The sequence below is a fragment of the Thunnus maccoyii genome, chromosome 3 (genome assembly GCF_910596095.1).
Source record: "Thunnus maccoyii chromosome 3, fThuMac1.1, whole genome shotgun sequence".
Lineage (NCBI taxonomy): Eukaryota > Metazoa > Chordata > Actinopteri > Scombriformes > Scombridae > Thunnus > Thunnus maccoyii.
The window spans coordinates 27,543,192-27,557,257 of record NC_056535.1 but is presented as its reverse complement, the minus strand read 5'-3'; the positions used below and the strand labels follow the sequence as shown (position 1 = coordinate 27,557,257).

The 14,066-nt window shown below is 40.6% G+C and overlaps 1 protein-coding gene across 4 annotated transcripts in view; it reads right to left on the bottom strand.

Annotated features, from left to right (window-relative positions):
* The window catches only part of ephb2b (eph receptor B2b), a 123,607-nt gene that overhangs the window by 51,721 nt on the left and 57,820 nt on the right, over nt 1-14,066 (bottom strand). For all 4 annotated transcript variants that reach the window (XM_042405995.1, XM_042405997.1, XM_042405996.1 and 1 more), the window contains exon 3: nt 12,969-13,653. In XM_042405995.1, the coding sequence (XP_042261929.1) occupies nt 12,969-13,653 (685 nt within the window). The remainder of the gene's footprint in view (nt 1-12,968; nt 13,654-14,066) is intronic.

The window sequence follows — 14,066 nt, the reverse complement described above, 5'->3', positions numbered from 1 at the left end:
GTTCCTGTATATAAGATACATGTGTACTTACTGTATGTTGCCAACAGACCATCATAAATACATTATAGTCTCTTGGCCAACACAACATAACCAAGGTATATTGTGTCTTACCTCCGCTCAGAACAAATGGCTGTGTCTTCTTCCTCCTGCGGCTTCACGACAAAGACCGCACACACAGAAAAAAAAACTACTTAACTACAAGCAATCTGTTGAAATAGGTCATTATCGTGGAGGCATGCTGTGAATGCACTGCGTCCCCAAATCAATACGTGAATTGTTATATTTAGTAAGAAGGTCGCAAGGAGGAGTTATCAAGGCTGTACAAGGAATGAATGACATCAATGCATCAGCTCTGTGCTCGAGTCTGCTTATTTTAGATGCATATGGCTCCAAAATGTCTTCTCTAGTGAGGGTTACTCTGTGGAGACTAGAGGAAGATATCCCATATGGTGACGGTAAATGTCACATTCTACTCAGTGTCAATGTCATGACATTATCCTTCAAGGTGCCACATTATGATATTGTAATTCAATTTCTGCGTTTTGTGGGGAATTATTAGTCTAATTGATTCAATAGTCTGGTTAAATGTGTTAACAGCAGAGAGACACAGTGAAGAATACATTTAATTTTTGAATCTCATTAGTTGCTTTGGTGTCTTATATTTAGATAGACGGTAATTAGACGATTCATCACTTCATAAATGAGGTATACCACAGCAGTGTGCACAAAGAAAGTTACCTAAGTGAGTTTAAAAAATAATGACGTATTACTTCTTCTTTTTTCTTAATTCACAGATGTATTTTCCCCTTGCTTTAATAAGAAACTCCTGTCTTTTCTGCTGCAGGTTTTCATTACCTCATGAAAGTCACATCCCACCCTGTTTTCAAAAATCTATGAAAACAACTCTCAAAAAAACATACTGTACTTCTTCAAAACAACAAAATCCATCATATTAAGTAATTGCCACTGACAACCCTAAACAGAGCCAATTCATATCTTACTATAAGGGCAGAGGAATCCACTCCTTTGCCAAGTGCATAACATCATGTAGTGCGGTTAAGAGAGACATAGTATAGGTCTACACTGTATCATGATCCCTTCCTCTAAGATGCTTTCTCTCCTTTCTCTCACTGATTCTGTCTTGTTTTAACTGTATGTGTCCCTCTGAGCTGACAAGGTCTTTCTATTTGTTTTACCCAAAATCCTCTGCATCGTCGTGACTTTGCACAGTGGAAAAAAAGCAAGGGGGAGAGCAAAAAAGACAAGGGGAGAGCAGAATCAAAACAACCTCATTAATAACTGTGACTAATATATTCCAGGCGGTTCTTTAAGCCTGTTACTTCACAGAGAGGAGATGCTCGTACTGTGAGGGGAGGCAGCGGTGGCCCTGGTGTGTGTCGAGAGGGTGCCATACAGAGTCGCTTAGCTGTGTGGAATGAAAACACCCCGCACATGAAAATGCGCTGATCTCTCCCCCACCTAAACCGCCCAAAAAAAAAAAGTCTGTCGAGACCACACAGCCTTGAGATGACCACAATAAACCAGAACATTGGTCCCAGCACGAAGTGAGCATTTCCCAGGCATCAATACACCACAAGGCCAATCCAGGCTTTGTAGTAAACACTGGAGGGTGGTTAATGTCCAGCCCGGAGGAGTTATGAACGTGATTTTTTTGTTTAGCTTGTTGACTGTGTCTCACAGTCTCATTGCATTTCTACGTGTCTCACCATTTTATTGTCTTTCTTGACCTAGTCTTTCTTTCATTCTTATAGAGTTTCTCATTTCGTCTAAAGCATTTTGCAGCACAGCGAGTTGTTTTAGTAAATAGGAAATCAAATCCTGATCTGACCTATCTCATATCTCTCTTTTCTTTCATGTCAATACATAAAACTAAATACTAGAGGTAATGGATCTTCAGTAACTTATATAATCAGTTCTCACTTGTAGGGAACTATAGTTTTAGAACTTGAATAAAGAACTATGGAAAGTTCTGTGTTCAATGGGTAGATATACTATATTGAGATATTGATCTAATATCAGCTATGTCTTCTCTTGGAATTAATTCTGTTTTTGCTAGGTATCACTTCAAATACACAGAAATGACCTCATTTTACTATGCAGAGTAAATTTTATGGTGTCGACAATTACCCGAAATTTACTGGGTCTAGAATTACATGTAATCGACAGGCTATACGTCGGTCTAATATGAAGAAATTAAATAGTAATTACTGTATAATTGTAAAACATGATGGGGACATAAAAACATTATGATATCCCAGCACTATACTTTAACTCATGCTGTGAGGAGCACAGGAAGCTAGTGTTATTTTTCCACACAAGTCAAAACAGAACCGCCTTCTTATTAGCTTGTTGTTTACAGTCTCACCTCCTCCTTCTTAATATAAACTCAGTATAAACAGAGAATCCCTAAAGGCTTTGCCGTATAAACTGTGGGAAAATAGCACTAATCACAACGCAAAGACCTAGAGGTGGAAAGGAAGAACAAGTAGGAGAGGGGGAACATGGGGGAGATTATTCTCATCCATAAACCAGTGGTATATACTACAATGGGTGGTGGTAGGAGTATTCTAACTGACTAGGTAAGGATTAGCCTGGCGGATCGTGCTACGCCTTTCATCTTCCAAAGCGTGGTTTGAAAAAAAAAAAACGTATCCTCTAGATGAACCCAGTTCTTTACAAGAGTTATAAGAATGAGAAGAGCGTGTCGAACTGTACCTTTCAGCCGAAAGCTTGGGAATTTCATACAAGAGTGGAGCAGCACATTATATTGAGTAATTTATTTGCTTAGCAGGTGCCCAAGGGGAAGTAAAAAAGTTTTAACATCCAGAAAATTCTGTAAGTAGTCCATTTACAAAGCTGAGCTGTCCCCCACAGCAACGGAAAACCACCCCCCTCGACCAGGCTTCAACAATTAAACCAGGCCATTGGAGCCAAGATTGTTTTCCTGCACAGCGTCAAGTACGCTCATCCCGCACAATTATAGTCTTAATTGAATATTGTGATAAACAAGGAAAAGCAGGTAGTGAGGATAAATACTACAAACAATATAACAGTAAAGAATGTGACGGGAAACAGAAAAAATCTATGTTGAATTTATTTTATTAGGGAAAATGAATGACTAAAACAGAACATTTTTGTATTGGCAGTGATTTTGTAAGACAAGGTTTATTATTTTTAAATAATAAAGGTCTTTTTTGAGTTGAGGAGCATCAAAATGGGATCAAAAAGTTGAATAAATTTGTGGTTTAGTCAGTGTGCAGGTGTTACTCTTTCATAAAAATCCTTTAGGCCTTGATACTTAATATAGTGGATGATATAAACAATATGTCCATTAAACAAAATATTATTCACCTGTGTTCACTCAGAAGTCAGGAACACACAGGTGGTAACCTGGCAAAGCAAACACTCCTGCAGTGGTGGCTCTCAACAGGGGAGAGCTTAACTTTGCATCGACGGGGTTTCAGAGGCATGTGTTCAATTTCAAACTCAAACAGCAGTCAGAAACCTCCCGGGGAGGATGATGACAGAAACCTTTGCTATGCTCGTCCAGCTTTTGAGTTGACATTAGCCAGTGGATTTCTAAACATTTCGGAATTAAATCCGAAAGAAAAATAAATCTCAATATAAACTGCTTGATTTGGTTGTTGATTTTGCTCAAACACTGCCGAGGCCCCGGTGGGTTAGATAACGCTTGTGTGGACACGATCACCTCATAGGGATTCACTGAGGTTAAAAGAGATGTTGCCCTTGAATCCAAGGATACTTTCTGTTTGTTGTTTTTTCTTATTTGGTCTCAGGCACTGGAATTAGCTGTTAATTGAACTTCTCTTTTTGTTTTCCTTTGAGAACAGCAGGGTGTACTTTCCAAATCTAAATCACTTTGATTGCCAAGTAATTAAATGCACAAGAATTTAGTGACACTGCAAAAGAGATATATCGACAGCTCAGAGATTTACAGTGTGTGCTGACTCATGGCACAAAGCAAAGTGGACTCACAGTGTCCGGCAGATAATAAAGTGGGTGAACAGCAACGCAGATTTATAATTTATGTCTCTTCACTGTGAATCCATGCCATACTTTAAGTACTGTATGTCATTATTTGTGTAAAAAAGAGGAAAGGAGTGACTCCAGCACAGGGCATACCTTTTCTATGTGTAAAAACGTCTTCTTTTCAAGAACTGAGGAAAGCAACTTATTTTTAGGTTGAAAACTAGACTTTTAAAAAATTTAAATAACGTGTTTTGAAAGAAGCTGTATCAGGAAATCTTCTCATTTCAGACAACCAAGTAATCCCTCAGTTGAAGTCAAAACATCAGAATGTGTGTACCTGCCCAGGGACCGCAGATGGAAATGACCTAATAGCGAAATCTGGCATGAATCATCTCTTCTCATTTTGTAATCTGAATCACAAAATACTGGAGTTAGGAAGTTTATAGCATTAATATTCTCCCCCTGTGATGTCTTCCTTAAAGGCTGCTCAAAGGAGATGATATCTCATGGTTATTAGCGCCGTATGTTGATAGGCGTTGAGGCGTATAAGACTGATAAGAGGAGAAGAAGAGAAAGAAACCTCAGCTCTTCATGCATCTTTGTTAATATTTCTCTCGCACCCCCCATTTGCCTTTCCATTTTGATCTATCTCTACCCTCCCATCTCTCAACCTCACCAATGCAGCTATTTAATTTTTAATCAGTTGGAGTTTAACAGGATAGAGATCTTTGTTGGTGGGTGATGTTACTTTTTTTAGATTCCATTATAGTTCTGGAGCATCTTCTCCATACAGGATGAAATGACCTATCCCCTGCTTTACTGTACGATTACCAAGTCGTTGCAGACTGCAGTTACATAAGTTGCTTCTCATAGGAACCAACTGTCAAACAAGTTAAATGAACGGTAACACAATGAATAAAGGGTGTATTATATAGGCTAACTAACAGATGTTTTTGTCATTTCTACTCAGCATCGAGGGACAAATATTCAGGTTGAATACACTTTTATGTGTAGAGTAACATTAACTTATGCTACAATACTGTGGTGTTACATGAGCTTGGATAACAGTCTTGTGTGAAACAGAATATAGACTCTTCCCTTTCAGCCTTGTGACCAAGAGGTTAACTGTGTGTGAACAACTGTGCTCATCTCTTAGATACGACGGGTGCAGGATATACGTGGAACATCCCACCAATGTCAGGAATGGATAAGCTTTCTCTCTGTTCTCACTTTTAGAATAGCTCTAATGTAGGTCAACGGCATACAACACAAGACGCCACAATTTTCTCTCAATGTTGACCGAGTTCTAATAGATCATTGGAAAACAAGGTCACTGATACTCGAGAGGGTTTCCTGTCTTTAACTGTAAGCCCGATTGTTTCTCATCTTTTATCCAGACAGATGCTTGATCCATCAGTCTCCCTTAGCCGGGAGAGCAACTTGAATCCTCTAACAGGACACGAGTCGAGGACATCTGAGAGAGAGCACATGGGGATGTTTTGACAAAGCCCTGGCCTTGTCGCTGATGAGAAAAAAGAGGCACATATGGAAGGATCTCTAAATGCTGCACAGCTCTCATTTCCTCAGTGTGAGGACAACCTGTCCAAGGCGAATTTATCAAAAGCAAAACCATAAGATCTCAGGGTTGTCACCAAGCTAGGCTCTCATTCAGAAACACCAGCAAACTGTCTGTGGTCATCAGGCTGTCTGGTATCCTGGGGCTCAGGGTGAGACAGGGATAGGTGTCACAAGCAAGAACCAGGCCTTCAAGAAGCCTCTACAGTAGATGAGATGACCGATGATGTGAAAAAAAAAGAGGTGCTGGAATTATAAGAGGTCATACTGTCTGAATTTGAGATTCAAAAGATGGTGTGGGATAATGAGCAGTGTGACGGGGGGGCTGAACCTTGCTCTGGCATATGGAGCAGAACCCGACATGTGCAAAAACATGTGGAAAACGTTTACAGGCTTAACAGGCCATGATCTCTGAGTTCAGGGAGATTCGCGGGGATCGCAGGTCACGTTATCACATCGGCATATGATGGATGTGCTGTGAAAATGAGGATGATAAAGTGTATGGGTGTGGATATACAATGTTCCTGTGTGTGCACATGGCTGCATATGTTAGTATGTGTTTGTGCACCACAATGTGATATTGTGCGCTCACGTTAAATTAATGTATTTCAGAGGTACAGAGTGTGTTTATTTCATTTCCTCTCATCAGACTACCCCCCCCCTCCCCTCTCTAATTCTCGTTTTCTACCTCTTTCCTATGCTGTATGGATGTGTGCAGGGTGCAGAACAGACAGAGAAAAAGGAGACTGGCAGAGAGAAAAACAGCACCTGGCCATACTGAAATCCCATCACAGTGGGGAAGAGGGAATAAAGGCTCCTGAATGCTCCCTGGGGCCTCTGCGGACAGAATGACATGTCTTAGAGCTTGCTGGCTCGCCTCCTGCTGTTACAACATCCTATAATGTGTACAGACGAAAGAGGCTACCTCTATCAAATACAAATCGCAGACCTTTTATTGGGTCTAAATGAAAGTATCAGTAACAGAAATTAAGTGATATTGCCTATGATGCAGAAATTAAGTCGTGTTGTCTGTGATGCCATTTAACAGGCAAATGTTGCAGTAATGAACATCTGTTCAGGCGCTCATTTGTATTCCTTATGCTTAACTTAACCGCTCCTAACAGCAGCCGGAGCAGCCATCAATCTAAGAGAATAACTGTGGCTGTAACTTTCACATAATATTGTATGAATGCCTGTTTTGGAGGCAGACTGTTGACATTTCGGTCTCCCTTTCTCTTTTTCTTATTTTCTCTCTCTCTCTCTCCCTCCCTTTCTCTTCGTTACTGCAGCCCAATGCAAACCTTCCTTCATCTTTGTTTGCACAATGCACAATGCAGCAAAAGCCTTGAGGGGGTGTGTTTGTTTTGTTTTGCTTTGTGTCTTGTTCCAGCGCAGAGGACAGTCATCCAGTCATCAGCGTGGCAGTTCCCCACGTGCACTGTTAGTCAATTAGAGCTGCCATTAAAGACAGAGGCACCCAGGGAAATAAAAGGCAGCGCCGTGGATTTGTCTGTGCTATGCTGATTTCCACCCTTAAACCCTCTCCAGACGAAGAGGCTGCAATAATTGGGATTCTGACAGTGGGTTAGGGGGACTCATTTCCTGTCTTTGCCTCCTCCCCTCCTCTTTTCCATGCAATCATGTCTATCCAATCATGTCTGCCCAGCACCTACCTTTGCACTCGATCCCCCTAACTCTCTTTATCTACAACCACATTTGGCTGAAGAATTACTGAAGCCTTCCGTCCTTAATCTAATTGCTCTGGGTGCAACTGCAGGAACCTTGCTTCCAAGCAGCTACTACCCACCATGCAGACCTCACCAAGAGACTGACATTAAATGAGGCACTACTGTTGTTCTAAATTCTCCACACTGTGACCTAAAAATGCTTATCATTCATGTGACTTACTGACTTGTCAAGGGGCCTGTCGTGCATGTTCAGTAGAATTTGTTATGTCCATTATACAGTATAGTATATCTGAAACTTGTGCAAGTGTGCAAGTCTTTTTGCAAGTGCATCTATGTAAACCAAGTGTAGGCAGGGATTTGGTTATGTTTTCACAGATTTGCTATCTATTAATGATTTTAAAGTATGAACTGGAAATTATCCCGAACCTGTACAAGTAGAACATTTAGTTATGGAACTTTACATTAAAAATGTGCTTATCAATGGTAAAATAATGCATGCAAAATTTCGAATTTATGTTTATCTGATAGGTTTAAACGTCTCTCACTTCTCTTTCCTCTAAGAATTTCTCAGGCAACCTAATTGGTTTCACCATCAAAATCATTTTCACACTATGATTTCCACTACACATGAATGGGAGAGTGTGTACAATATGAAACAGTTGGCAGAATCAATTATTGTAATAGACGCCAAAGTGGACTTTGGTCAGTCCATGTAACACAATGTGATTATTGATGGTATCCCTGAGACTGAGAACAAAAGGTGGTCAGAATCAGAGGAGAAGGTGGTAACATTTTTCAGGGACAAAAAAAAGCTTGAAGACTGCTCATTTGAATATTTGTAGTTTAAGGAACTTAATCAAAAGAAAAAGAAAAAATATTATGCTCTACAGTTAAATAGGACAAAGAATAATGGGAAAAAGCTTTGGAGTGCACTAAAAAATATAATGGGAAGAAACACCTTTCCACAACCTACATTTAATGAGTCTGGGGGTACCTTTATCACAAAACCCAAAGAAATTGCAAATTACTTGAATGATTACTTCAGAAGCAGGGTATATAAATTAGGGAGAGAATTATCACATGGGACAGACAATAGCTTATCCATTTTTAACATAAAAAATATCATGAGGGATAAACCCTGCCATTTTGAGAGAAAAGTTTAAAAAAAATTAACATGTAATGACAAACAACCAGGGATTGATAATATAGATGGTAAACTGATTCAAATGGCTATACACTATATTACACACCCAATCTGTGAATACCAGCCTGAAACAATCTATCTTTCCACAGGCTTGGAAAAAAGCTAAAGTTATTCCACTGCCCAAACACAGGTAAACATCATTTGGTGGCCCTAATAGTCATCCCATAAGCTTGTTACCAGCACTAAGATCTTTGAGAAAACAGTATTTGATCAAATACAAGAAAACCTCGCAGTAGATAATCTGATAAATTTCCAGCATGCTTACTGAAAGGGACACTACACGCACAGCTCTAGTGCAAAAAACAGATGACTGGTACAGAGATCTGGACAACAAAATGATCTGTGGATCAGTACTATTAGATTTTATGGCAGCATTTGATGTTATTGACCACAAGCTTGAAAAGCTTGAGTGTTATGGATTTAGACAATCTGCAGCTGCCTGGATGGAAAGCTATCTGGTAAATAGATCGCAGAGTGTCTTCTTTAATGGAAGTTACTCAGATAGCGTGTTTGAGGCATTTGGAGTTCCTCAAGGGGGCTGCCTAGGCACACTTATGTATTCCATTTTTACCAACGATTTACAGTACATGCATCAGCAGCAACAACACCTGCTGATCTGACCTGCCACCTTGAACAGGGAGCTAGATATTATCGGAAAGTGGATCCTTGAAAACAAACTGATACTTAACATATCTAACACAAACAGCATAGTATTTGATTCAAATCACTCTCCAAGGTGAGAGCCAGAGCTTAAACTCTTTATAAATAAAACACCTATCCATCAAGTAAAGGAAACCAAGCTATTGGGCATCACCCTTGACAACAAATTGTCCTGGTCAAAACGTATCAACACTATTGTCAATATAATGTACAAGGCATTAGCTGTAGTAAGGTGATGCAGAAAATACCATACGCCTAATTCAACTAAACTTGTATTCAGTAGTCTTATTCTTTAGCAGCTTGATTACTGCCAGATAATATGGGTGAATGCCACAAAAAAAGGATTGAAGCAAACTCCAGCTAGTACAGAACAAGGCGGCACACCTTGCTCTCCAGTGTCCGCACGGCACTAACAGTAGCAATCAGTAGCATGCACTTCCGTCTCAACTGGCTAAAGGTTTAAGACAGGCTGATCGCTGCGCTTCTCCTCTCAACATGGAAAGTTTTACAGCACAGTCAATTAAAAAACACAATTTAGAGTCATACATATAACACCTTACAGGCAACAGAAAGCTGGTTTCCACTTTTTTCCCTCTGTTACTGACTAAATTAGCACAGAAATCAATGTTTAAGAAGCAAATAAGGAACACCTAGGAACATCATATTTGTAGGATGCTATGCATATGCGGATTTGTAGCTTTTGCTGGTAACTCTGTTGAGAGAGTCATCAGTGCAAGTTTTACTCATACATATTAATGTTATTCTCCAATATATGTCTTCTTGTTGACTGTAATGTTTAATGTATGTTTTTAAATGTGGACCCCAGAAAGACTAGCTGTGCTAATAAACAAAGTTGCACTATTTTATCTGCTGTCACGCTGTGTGATGTTAACTTCTGACTCCTCTCTACAAATCTAGGCCACAGGGCCAAGCAAACTGCAATGCTTGTTTTACAGTTCTCCTCAAATACAGTCATTAACAAAAACATAACCAAGAAGCGTTAGTATCACTGAGACAGATTGCCTCCCACTGAATCTTCACTGCCCCATAACACGAGCCACACTCCCACAGTCGAGACCCTTGAACTCACAATAGCATGGGGGTTAGATGATCAGATTACAGTGAAAAAACACACATGGGCATTGTTAAGTGAGTTTGCGATTCCACCCATGAACATGGGTCTCATTGTACCCCACTGAAGAGAATGCTTTTCATTCTGGAGTGAACAACAAGGGCAAACAGGACCTCATGTGTCTCTGTGGTGCACCATCTCCTCAAGGCTCTGAGGGGAAATAAGATCTCTCTTTTCAGGGCCGTCTCTCCTGAAAGGCCCTGGTGTGGTTCCTTCACTCTGAGCACTTCTTAGAGAGGAAACTTAATCTCACTTGTAAGACAATCACAGAGAAAAAAAGGCCTTCGCAATTTGATGTAAGCACCCCTCTACTATCAATATTTTGACAGATTTCATGACAGCATAATTATTTGCCAGGAATCCTGCCAAGGATTTAATTGTTACATGCGTAATTACACGTTTAGTTGTGGAGATGTTAGAACAAAGCATTGCCTGGGTTATTAATATTACAGTACAAATAATTTCTTTCATCTTTGCTGTTTCATGCTGTCTCTGTGGCTCCATAATCCAGTTATGAAAGAAGATATCTTACAAACCCTGTGAGGGCACCTCTCACGAATCAATTCATTACCCCATAATATCAGCAGGCAAAGGCGCATCTTTCATAGATCAATTCATTATCCAAGTTCTGGCAGTTGAAAGGCGGTAACCGACCACAGTTTGAAGCACTGATATCAGTTTTCAGTGTTTAGGAAGATGACTAGAGTGTAGCCCAAGTGGTGGCAGCCCTCCATAAAAAAGAGCTTCTGAACAATGGAGGAACCACAGAATAATAACCTTTGTAACTTTAATGGTTTTATTTTTTTTCTTGGTAAAATACACATTTCCCTGTTGTTTGTGCTGAGGCTCATAACTATTGTATGGAGCCATAAAAATCCATCACTGTGCATGGCATTTTGCTGCATTCCACAGCTGCACTCTCAGATAATGCATCCTTCTCATAAAGCTTTAATATTCAGTCACTGCGCCATGTGATCAGGGAAGACAGGGTGACAGACAGAATGATCAAAATTTGTCTGTTTACAGGAATCTGTGTTTTGGTTAGTGTCAGTACAGTATGTCTAAGGGCCCTGCAGCGCTTGAATTTATCAGTATGACTTTCACTAATGCAGAAGAGGAAGAAAGCATGCGGTCAGCGGACCATGGGTAACAAAGCCTGTGCACAGTCCCATGCCCAGCGCTGAGAGGATATGAAATGGATCAACATGCTTTCCCTGTTGAGTGGACAGCATTTAATTGTATAATCCCGTTTAGCACAAAAAACACCATGACTGAGGACACCCCTGAGATGTTTCAATCCACCACATGCAGTGAATTACATGTAGGTCAAAATACAAGCAGATTTATGTAATTATGCGGGGTGATGTGGATTCAGAGTAGCTTGCTACAGCAAGAGTAGCTATCTTCACGTGCCTCTTATTGGCCTGTATTCCTTAAGGAGCTGGTGCCTTTCCTCATTAGTAGTCATTGAAGAGGCCTGGCAGTGTTTGTGAGGCAGCACCCATCACATTTCCCCTCGCAGCACACAGACACTGGGGGATGTGTTGTAATTACAGGCGCGCATAAGAGAGGCAGCAACACACCGATCTAAAACGCAGGTGGGTGGTTTGTTGTGCTGGGCTGGGCTGGATCAGCATGGCTCCAGTCTGCAGGCTACACGCTGTCTTGCTGTTTCGAGTAATCAAGATCTCTGAGCACGTTGACCAAATACCACCTGCCACAGTGCGGATAGGGCATGGCGCAGGTAAATGTTGGGTACATCGATGTTTTGAAAAGCCAAATCCATTTGCCTGTGAGGGATTCCAATTGATAGGAAAATGCAGGCAATTTTGAAAAATATCCTCTTTGTCCTCATGGATGGAAGGAGGCATTCTACCAACAAAAGATTAGCGCTGAAATTTTACAGATTCAAAATTGTTCTTATTTTCTTTGCATTTCTATTAAGCATGAGTTTTTCTAAATATGCACAAAGAGGTGCTGCTCTGCAAAGAGAGGTTGAATGTTTATATATCCTTTTAAATCTGAAAAAAAAAATCCATTCAAATATGGAAGGACGACCCTACACATACTCTACTAACAATATCACACCCTGCAAGTGCATTTGATACAATCCTAACCCTAACCCTTTACATCTGGATAAAGGGGTTATAATTAGGGTCCAAGGGAAGAAAAGCAATTAATAATTTAATAATTTCTCTAATAAGTTGTTGTGATTTGCAACCAAACACCTGTGATGAGCAGCACCCATCCTTTTATGGCAGCTCAGAAGAAATAAACCGAACATGTTGTGCAGTCACAACATCAAAAGGTGTATTTTCAGATCAAACCCCAGCCAGAATTAACATGTGAATTGCCAAATTCAGAAATGTATTCCTGTTGGAAAATAAACAGAAAGGGGTGATGATCATTTTTATGGAAATATGGTGATGTCCTCAGTTGATTAATCTATGCACAGAATGTATATACTGTGCTTTCCATCATGTTTTTCAATACATTCCACACATCACTATCTTATACCGTCCATTCAATGGAATTGAAAAGATACCTGGAGCAGCTTAAAATAGAGAGTGTGCTAGCAGACAGCAGCACTGTTTAACTAGTATCCTTTAATATTTGGATCACTCTGTTACGATGGCAGAGCTGACTGATTCATTATGCTTGGCAGATATGATAAAAACATAATAAGAGCAAAACATACCTCGACATACGGTCCCATTTTCCACAGCCTCGTTCCCAGCCTTGCACATGCAGCGTCCAATGGGTACCATCCATTCTCCATCCCCATTGCAATACAGCTTAATGGGCACATCGACCTCCTCTGCATTAGGGATGCAAACACCCCTCGCAGCCACCAGGGAGGTGCTCTCTGCCCCTGAGAGTGTCTCCTGGAACAACGCCCCGTTAGTGATGATACGAGGGCATTTTCGGTAGAAGACACGAACAGCGATGAGCGACATGCAGCCGCCGTAGTCTTGGAAGGCCAGGTAGAAGCCATTTCGTGACACAGGGCCAAAGCTCCGAATTTCAGTGTTGATCTTCATTACTCTGCCCCCTAGGTCCACCTGGGAGAAGCTCTCGTCAGCTGCTATGGTGTCGACCTTGATCCAGGGGTTCTCCATCCAAGCCGGTGAGTTTCTGGTGGCTGTGTCAGAATCTGATTCGTAGTAATAGAGGTTAAACGTCTCTTTACAGGAGCCTGGCACATTGGGGATGCTGCTGCAGTCCCTCACTGAGAACTTCATCTCAACATGGATGCGTTGCGCACCACGACGCCGGATGTACTTCGTCCGTACCCAGTTGTTCTGATTGTTGTCGAAAACATTGCAGACCTGGTAAGTCCGGATGGTATTCATGTTTTCATCATAACCGCTCACCTCCTCCCACTGTAAGGAGAAACATAAAAAAGGGTCAATGTTTTCCTCTGTGAATACTTTGACAAGGAGTTTGATTTAGGTACAGAATTTTGTGGAGAAAATTGTGGTAATTAAGGCATATGGTTAACTTGATTCATTCAATTAAGTGCAATTCAGCTGTAAAGCAGTAAATGCTCTAAATGTTTCTAATTACAAACTATCATAAAGCCCCTGCTGATACATACTTTGTAGTAATAACAACTATGTTTTCATGCACACTTTATAATACTTTGATTACTGGGAGTAATCAGCTTAAGGCAACATTTTGATTAAATTGATTAGATGATGCGAAGAAACCTAATATCTCCCTAATAACCCAGTTGACATGGATGCATTAGACTGATGGAACAAATGAGAACCAGCCTTTCCAGCATGTCCTCCCA